This window comes from Argentina silus (genome assembly GCF_951799395.1).
Source record: "Argentina silus genome assembly, chromosome: 10".
NCBI lineage: Eukaryota > Metazoa > Chordata > Actinopteri > Argentiniformes > Argentinidae > Argentina > Argentina silus.
In genome coordinates this window covers 15632789-15641851 of record NC_139664.1, presented here as the reverse complement: position 1 = coordinate 15641851, position 9063 = coordinate 15632789, and the positions used below count along the sequence as shown (strand labels likewise).

General features: G+C 49.3%; 1 protein-coding gene across 1 annotated transcript in view; it reads left to right on the top strand.

Moving 5' to 3' along the window:
- Positions 1 to 1284: 1284 nt before the first annotated feature.
- Positions 1285 to 9063, top strand: part of LOC310811090 (low-density lipoprotein receptor class A domain-containing protein 4-like) — a 44829-nt gene continuing 37050 nt past the window's right edge. Inside the window, exon 1 of the mRNA XM_083679113.1 lies at positions 1285 to 1381. Within this exon, the coding sequence (XP_083535239.1) occupies positions 1342 to 1381 (40 nt within the window). The 5' untranslated portion in view covers positions 1285 to 1341. The remainder of the gene's footprint in view (positions 1382 to 9063) is intronic.

The window sequence follows — 9063 nt, the reverse complement described above, 5'->3', positions numbered from 1 at the left end:
CTGCAGTGAACTCCATGAACAGAATAATGCCCCCGACAGGGATTTATAGAGATTAAGAGTCTGCTCGTCTCAGTGTATCACATAGCTATGCCTAATCTTTGGTAATTCTGTCCTTTGACTGAGCTACATAATTGCAGACAGGGACTGTTTGCTTTGTCTGCATTCTTGCCAAAGAATTTCTTCTGTGTTCGATTTTTTTTGTAGTAGGACTTTTTCAAACGGCACAAAAAAAAAGTGTTGTGTTTGTCTGTGCCGAAGCGGGCCCTTTTTTTTTATTCCCAGACAAATGCTGCTTTTGAAATGTAAATGCTTTCTTGTTTCCTTATACATGCCACCTCCAGCCCCTGTTTATCTTTAGACTTCAAAGTACCACCCCTGTCAATTTTTTGTATCTCAACAGTAAAAAAAAAAAAAAAGAAAAAGAAAAAAGGGTCACAGCGTTTGGCTTTTGAAAGTTCCCCTTTAATGCAAAATGTGGGGGTTGTGGAGCAGGAATCCTACCCAGCACTCCCTCCCAAGTAGTGTGGCATTCGCCTGATTTCCTCATGAATGCAAAAGGAACGCGGGGTATCGGGAAACATCATCTGTTTGCCTGTGATGGTTTTGTACTTTTGTTATTCATTCATTTGATTCTCTTCCTGTTGCAGCTCCTGTGCCAGAGTGTGTGCACCACTGTGCTGAGTGAGGGACTGCGGCGGCGGGACGAGCAAGTAAGAGAGAGAGAGAGAGAGAAAGAGAGAGAGAAAGAGAGAGAGAGAGAGAGAGAGAGAGAGACTGCAATCGGAGGGATGAGGCAGCATGTTGATTAGAGCTGCACTGGAGAGAGCCTGTCTGTGAGGGAGAGACTCACCTGCAGCAGACAGACAGACAGACACACAGCCAGACAGACAGAGAGACAGACACCTCTGAACCGCCTCAGCTGCTGGGACTCTCTGAGTTTGGGCCATGGCCGGATGTCTGTGGCTGGGAGGATAAGCAGAACCTTCCCCCACCACCACCACACCCACGCCCCCACCCCAACCTCCAGAGCTCAGTGACTTCAGAGACAGGAGCCCCTCGCCCCTCACCCCTCACCCCTCGACATCCAGCCTCCCCCCCCCCCCCCCCCCCCCCTTCACCCGTCTGTCTGTCCCCAGTCAGAACCGGCCTCTTTCCCAGGCAGCACAGCACAGTGGAGCGGCGCACAGCAGGGCCAGCCAGGTGGGACAGTCACATGTGACATGGACTCTTGAGGAGAAGATGGAAGTGAGACTGGCACGTCACTCCCAGCAGCCCACCCCCGCCCCCGCCCCCGCTCGGACTGGTTAACGTTGGGATCGCAGGCATTGCTGGGGAAGCAGTATGCAGGAAGCTGACTTACCGGCCACAAATGCTTTCACAGGTAAATGGGGAGGGTGTGTGTGTGTGTGTGTGTGTGTGTGAGTGTGTGTGTGTGTGTGTGTGTGTGTGTGTGTGTGTGGGGCGGGGGGGGTATTAGTAATGTGACTAATAACTAACTGTTCTATTCTCTATGTTTTGGTGTATCAGGAGGGACGTAGCTACGAGAGTCATAGAGCGCTCAGAGATCGAAAGATGTTCCAAAAAACAAAGGCAGCAAATCTACTTCTAACGTATCATTCTAACATTCCCCAACACCAGTCATCACGGGAAAATCATTTAGATTTTTTTTTTTGTTGTTGTTCTGTTTTCTAATGTTGGTGGCAGCGTACAGAGCAGTTGTCAGGGAAACAGATTCAGCGTGTGACAGAATTAGAAAAGCCCAGAGTTGTCCATGTTTAGTCTGTGTTTGATGTGTCTCTCCACACCTTCACAACAGCCTGTTCAGTCATTACCAAGTCACTTGTAATGCAACACATGTACACACATACATTATTAAGAGCATGTAACCGACAATATCTGTTGATCTGTAGATCAGTGTTGTGCCACGTATTGTGGATATCTGTGTTGTGCTGTCTGTATTGTATATCTAACGAGATCTTCTGTGGAAGACGGTTCAAGGGCGCTCTCGACACCGGGGCTATATCTCTCTGGAGAGTCTTGTTGTTGTTTACGGTTGATAATTTCATGGAGTGAAGGAGAGGAGAAGAGAGGAGAAGAGAGGAGAGGAGAAGAGAGGAGAGCTCTCAGTCTCCCAGGCCTCTGCCAGCCAGGCTGTTGTTGAGGAGGTAGGGTGGTTGAGTGGCTCAGGGTCAGTCCTGGTCAGCGAGCTCCGCTTCACTCTCAGGCCCAGGGGATGGAAGCAGGGAAGTCGTTCAGCTGCAGGAATAAACAAACACATGGAGTGGTCGATAGCAGCAAGGTTAACGCGAGGGTTTGTTTACAGCAACAGGGTGCTTTAAACGCCAATGCGAGCCGACGACACGCGTGCGCGCGCGCGCACACATACACACACATACACACACACATACACACACACACACATACACACACACACACAAACACATACACACACACACACATACACACACACACACACACACACACACACACACACATACACAAACACACACACGCACACACACGCACACACACTCCTGGGGCCATGCTCTTTGGAATTGTCAATTAACTTGGGTGTTTGTGAGTGTGTCTGTGTGTGAGTGTGTGTGTGTGTGTGTGCGTGTGCGTGTGTGTGTGTGTGTGCGTGCGTGTGTGTGTGTGTGCGTGTGTGCGTGTGTGCGTGCGTGCGTGCGTGCGCGTGTGCGTGTGTGTGTGTCGCCTACAGAGGTGAAGAGATGATTTTCAAAGCTGGCTTGTTATCTGTGTTGGGAATGAGTTGCCATTTTCGAGTAGTGCTGAAATTAATGACAAAAGAATGGCCTGTAGCATCTCACTGTAGCTGACCTAGACCAATGAGGGATCCTCAGGCTGTGTCCATGGCTCCATTCCATTACTTAGGATTATTGAATCGCTCCTTCCTCCCTCCTGTAGAGTAGGCTAATCACAGTTCTGACTGGGTTGCTGTAAGGTGCGTTTTATCAGTGATTAGGCCTATTGCAAGGAAGGATTCATTTGAAAAGTCCTGGAACAAGGCCCACATCTTTATTCTCAGGCCAGGCTACCAGCTCTGGGCCTGGTCTCTCACTTATTGTTTCGGAACATGTTTTTCCCTGCGTGACAAAGCTGGCCATCAGTACTGTACGTCCTGTAATGGTGCATCATTAGTTTGAGTCTGGGGCCGGGGCCGGGGCCGGGGTGCTGTGGTGCTGGGTGTGTGGTAGCGCAGTGGCTCATCTCTCCTGAGGACATGAGCAGCTGCTGGGTGGTGGAGACAGATTGGGAGCAGTGGAGGGAGGCTGCCCCTCGCCCTGGCTGGTCTGGGCAGGCACAGGGACCGGGAGAGGGAGAGGGAGAGGGAGAGGGAGAGCGGACCAGGCTTGGGAGAGAGACAGGCGAACGGACGGATGGGTACAGGGCTTGGACAGAGCTGGAGGTTGCGCCATGGGGACAGAGGGAGCTGAGGCAGCCAAGTTCCTCCACTCCTGGCAGACTCTCCTCTCCCACGCCTCCCCTCTCCTTCTCTCCTTCATTCTCACTCTCTCTCTCTCGCTTTCTCTCTCCCTCTCTCTCTGCCCTCTCTATCTCTCTATCCGTCTCACTCTATCCTTCTCTCTCTCTCTCTCTCTCTCTCTCTCTACTTCTCTCACTCTCCTCAATTCAATAAGCTTTATTGGCATGGTAAGACATCTTACATTGCCAAAGCACACATATAGGAACTTCTAAATCAATAATGACAGAAAGGACAATGATGATCTATAATGAACAAAAGCAGTAACGTACAGTAACAGTAACAATATGAATAGTGGTAACAATAACAACTAGTACTAGTACTAGGCCACTAGTTTTGTTCCGGCTTGTCATTCCACAGGCTGACCTTAAGGTTGTGGCAGCCCACCACGTATTTGGTGGTTCAGTATGCAGCACTTGTCTGTTTGTGTGTTAAATCCATTGTAGTGCCGTGTCATTTGGGGAAAGAATGTTGCTCTTATTCCTGCATCCGTGATGCAGCGTAGGAGGAAGTGTAGCTCTGTCTCTACCTCTTTCTGGGGGCAGAGCGTCCCCCCGCCTGTCTCCGCTGGGCAGCCAGGTCTGACTGTGGCGGCCTGTTTCTACTGCCAGGCTGCGTTCACTGAGTCTGTACATCGTCACGGTCTCCTCCGATTCCGGTCAGTCACGGTGGTCAGGTAGTCTGTCTCTTTAGGGCCGTATAGCATTTGTTTCTTTGTTGTCTCATTCCAATAGGTGATATATTTGTGTTTTGTGTTTTGTTTCAATTTGGTTGGACCAGATTGTCTGAGTGCTTTTCCTGAGGCTTTGTAGGATTGAAAGGGGTAGATGAACTGAGCCTCAGCATCAGCTTGCTGAGGGGACTTTTTCATTTGGCATTTGAAGAGCTTTGTAGTGGTAGGAATGACTTCAGATGATTATAGAATTTAATGGATCTTTTTGGGATATTAATTGGAAGGGGAAATTAGCCTTATTCTGCTCTGCATGCATTGTTTGGGTTTTTTCTCTGTACTTGTGTGTGTGTGTGTGTGTGTGTGTGTGTGTGTGTGTGTGTGTGTGTGTGTGTGTGTGTGTGTGCGTGTGTGTGCGTGTGTGTGCGTGTGTGTGCGTGTGTGTGCGTGTGTGTGTGTGTGTGTGTGTTCTATGTAAGTGGAACCCAGTAAAAATGTATATCTGTTTCCCTGAAATCTGGATCTTTTTTGGAGTATCATCATTTTAGTCTTTTTGGGGTGTATTTTTCTCGGCCAGATCTGACAAAACTGATCTGGTTTCTGGTAATTAGCAGGCTTGCTTCAGCAAGTCCAACTCTTGATATTACTATTACTTCATTCCTATTACTCCTATTTCTTAATTTACAGACCCAGCGTTCGACAAAGCTGTAGCAGTTCATTGCCATTTTTATTGGTGGTTTTGTTAAAGTTGTTTCTGGTGGGGATGATATTACTGTAGTTGTTTTTAGCCAGATCAGCATTCCCCCCACGAATCCTTGCCCTGGGTAACTCCTCTCTGTTTGGTGGATGGAACTACCATTTCTCTGTATCCTAGGGGACAGCCAGGGGATATGTCTCCTCTACTCCGTGTTTCCTGCAAAAATAATAATGCCACAATCTCCTCAGTCTGATGTAGTCTGGGTTCCTGCTTTTCACAGCAAAAACAGAGGACTGCAGACCATGAAATAGTGACAAATCTGAACACCCATTAACATATCAAGTTTGCTCTTTCAAAATGAGATAAAAACACAAATATAAACACTTGTATTATAATTATTAAGCTCTCTCTCTCTCTCTGTCTCCCCCCCCCATACTCTCCTCCTCCCCTCCAACTCTGTTTTCCTCATCTCTGTTCTCATTTCTCTCTCAGTGTCCTCCTCTCCCTCCTGCCCACCTCACTTTGCACTGTTTAGGTCCCTGTTTCATTGTGTGGCGCTATCCCCCTACCTACCCCTGTCAGCCCTGCTCTCTCTCTCTCTCTGTCTCTCTCTCTCTCTCTTCTCCCCCCTCCTCCCTCCTCCTTTCCTCCTCCGCTCTCGTCCTTTCTCACAGGCTGTCTCTCCCCTGCTCTCTGCTCCCCTGCCTGGAATGGAATGCACAGCGAGCAGGAGGCAGGAGGAAGGGCTGCATACTAAACCAGAGCCCTGCATGTGTTTATATCTCTCAGAGGGAGAGTGGAGCAGAGCCCGGACTCTCCTCCATCTCCCCCCCCGTCCCCCCCCCCCCCATCCCCCCCGTCCCCCTCTCTCTCCCCACCCCCTCTCACAGCGGGCTACCACCACAATCGATCTGCATGGGCCGCTGCTAATGTTTGTTTGAGCCTGGTAAAGTTCATCTATAAAGTGACCATGATGATTATATAGGACTCCGCTACCCTTGGCCCCGGGCACTCATTAGCAATCAGTATGTAGTATGTCGATATACAGTGGCGGGCTGGTTAAAGTTAGAAGGTCAGTGGGACTACATGTGTAAACATGTTCATATATTAATGTCAGGGCTCCATGGCGGGGGCCCATGATGCTGACAGGCCTGCAGGAGGCCTCCAGAGCTGAAGAGACTGGAGAGGCTCCTCACACTGGACTGATGACATCCAGAGTTGGCTAAGAGGGGGCAGCCATCTGTAACTGTCAGGACACCCCTGTGTGTGTGTGTGTGTGTGTGTGTGTGTGTGTGTGTGTGTGTGTGTGTGTGTGTGTCTGTGTGTCTGTGTGTCTGTGTGTCTGTCTGTCTGTCTGTCTGTCTGTCTGTCTGTCTGTGTCTGTCTGTCTGTCTGTCTGTCTGTGTCTATCTGTCTGCATCTGTGTCTCTGTGTCTGTCTGTGTCTCTGTGTATGTGTCTGTATCTGTGTATCTGTGTCTGTGTCTGTGTGTCTGTATGTCTGTGTGTCTGTGTGTCTGTGTGTGTTTTGAAGTAAAAATAGCGGTAGGCGTTTCCTCACCGCTCCCTCCACAATGGTGTCGGAGCAGCGCAGGGTGAGTCATATCGCCCGTCCTGTTCCCTTCCCTCAGACTGATTGCCTCTGATTTGTTTACTCACAATAAGCCTATTTACAAGTCGGCCACCCACCCATAGAGCCACAAGTTTACACTGACCTAAATAGGCCGAGTTTGGGTGATTATTAGTTGTGCCTCAGTACACCACAGCAGAGGAATTTGGTTTGGGGCTTGTGTGTAACCCTACCGAGAGCCATCCCATTGTCTAGTCTAGTGATTCATCATAAGTTGAGTTTACTGTCAAGCATGAGTAGCCTAAAGCTTTGTAAACACACTCCAATAAAGCAGTGTCATGTAAGGATGTTTGGGTTTTCCAGGCCCGACGCACAGTGTTTCTGACTCGGATCCAAATGATGAAATGATGAATTTTTTAAAGGTATTGAGGTTTAGGACACTTGGAGGCGTGTGCTGGTGATGTTCTGTAACGTGTACCGGAGGTGTTGAGTGTGTGTGTGGGTTTCAGCGTGGGTGGAGTGTCGGAAGTGATAGTGAAAGCAGGACGTGGAGTGAAACCTGAGGACAGGCTTGGGTGTGAAACCTGAGGACAGGCTTGGGTGTGCCAATGTTAAAACAACCTGGATTTGCCTCAGTGCAGAAACTCAGTCCAGCTTTCCAAATGTAATGGGAGGCTCGTTATGTTAGGAAAACAATAGCTAGCTAACCAGAACTGCCATATTGGCTCTGACCGGGAAAGCTTTCATTTCCCTGTGTATACAGTGCTCTACCGTAGTTCCAGCGAAAAGACACAGCCAAGCATTGCGCCACCCTTCCTAGGAATGAACCTGTACAAATATGATGGTATCTCCAGCCTCGTGTTGCTAGATTACCTCTGTATGTGGACCCATATTGTGACTGGCAGACGGTGACTTTCAGAGTACGTCGCTTGGGGTTGGTGTCTAGACAAGTGTTAAATAAATTGAAGTAGAGCTCACGTACGCAAATGCTCAACCGCGTACCGGTTTTTATTAGCAACAGTCAATGTTTCGATCCTAGGATCTTCCTCAGGTCAGAGACGAGTTTTACATATGCACACGCACACAGGCATTGCACGCACACACTCATGCTTGCAAACACACACGCAGACACGCACGCACGCACGCACGCGCGCACACACACACACACACACACACACACACACACACACACACACACACACACACACACACACACACACACACACACACACACACACACACACACACACACACACACACACACACACACATACTCCCAGGACACCTCAGTAACTCTGTCTGGACTGCAGCTTTCAGTAAGGAGACACAGCCTGAAGGTCTCTCTCTCTCTCTCTCTCTCTCTCTCTTACCCCTCTCTCCATCCTCACTCTCTCTCTCCCTGTCTCTCTCTCCTTCTCTCCCCATTGCTGTGTGTGTGTGTGTGTGTGTGTGTGTGTGTGTGTGTGTGTGTGTGTGTGTGTGTGTGTGTGTGTGTGTGTCAAATTTGCCGCCTCAGCACAACTCAGACATGCTTAATTATCCTGGTTAAGCCGCAAGAGGACGGCAGCCAGGAAAGATGCCCCAATCCTTCATGCTTCACAAATGCATCTGCAGCAAATTTATTACTCTGCTCTCTGCAAAGCTGCAGCTCCCTCTTTATCAAGTCTGCCGGCCAGGGGGCACAGTGAGAGAGAGAGGGAGAGAGATGAAGAGAGGGAGACGGACAGAAGAGGGAAAGAGAAACATGGGGGTGGAGGGGGATGGGGGGGTGGGTGGGGGGGGTGTAGATGAACAACACAGTCACTCCATCAGTTGTATCCTTTTATCTTTTCATTTGACCTTTTCCATCCAGACAAGATGGCTGATGGCTGCACCTCTCGAGTCGAGTCGCTGTGGATTTAAGTTCGTACCTCACGCATGTTTCACAGCAGGGCAATAAACTAAGTGACCCAGCGGAAACCAATGTCACCTGTTAATGCCCGCCGCCGTAGTAGACGAGCGCTCCCGCATGGCATCTCTGTGATGGGAAGTAGCTTCATGACCACATTAGCAGTGGAAGATTGAAGGGCCGCGTTCCAGTAATGGGTCTGGTTATTGCCATAATACAGGCCCCATAATGTATTACCAGCATGCTATGCTATGCTATAAACATGAGGGTTTCTAATGCGAGCGTCTGACAGCCGTGACTGTGACTGCAGTGCAGCCCACTCTCATTCTCCTTCCCTCAGAGAGCACCAATGATGTGTCTCCTCCTCAGACAGTGCCGTCGGCTGACAAAGAGAGAACACTTTGTTATAGCACAGCACACACAGGCGGGGAAGGACGTCGTAGACAAATGTATGTCACATACTGGGTGTTTTGCCACGGCCAAGTTTGGCCTTTTTTTTTTTTTTGCGGAGGGTGGATTTCTTTCCTTTCTGGGAGAGAGAGAGAGAGAGAGAGAGAGGGAGAGAGAGAGAGAGAGAGAGAGAGAGAGCGAGAGAAAAAAAAATGCCCAACCTTTCTTTCAGTGATCATTTCTCCCGACAGTTCCCTTGGAGACCTGTGTGGCGAATTATACATTTCAGAGAATCAGCAATTTGTCGTGTACAATTTGTGTCCGACAACACTTGATCTTTGTCC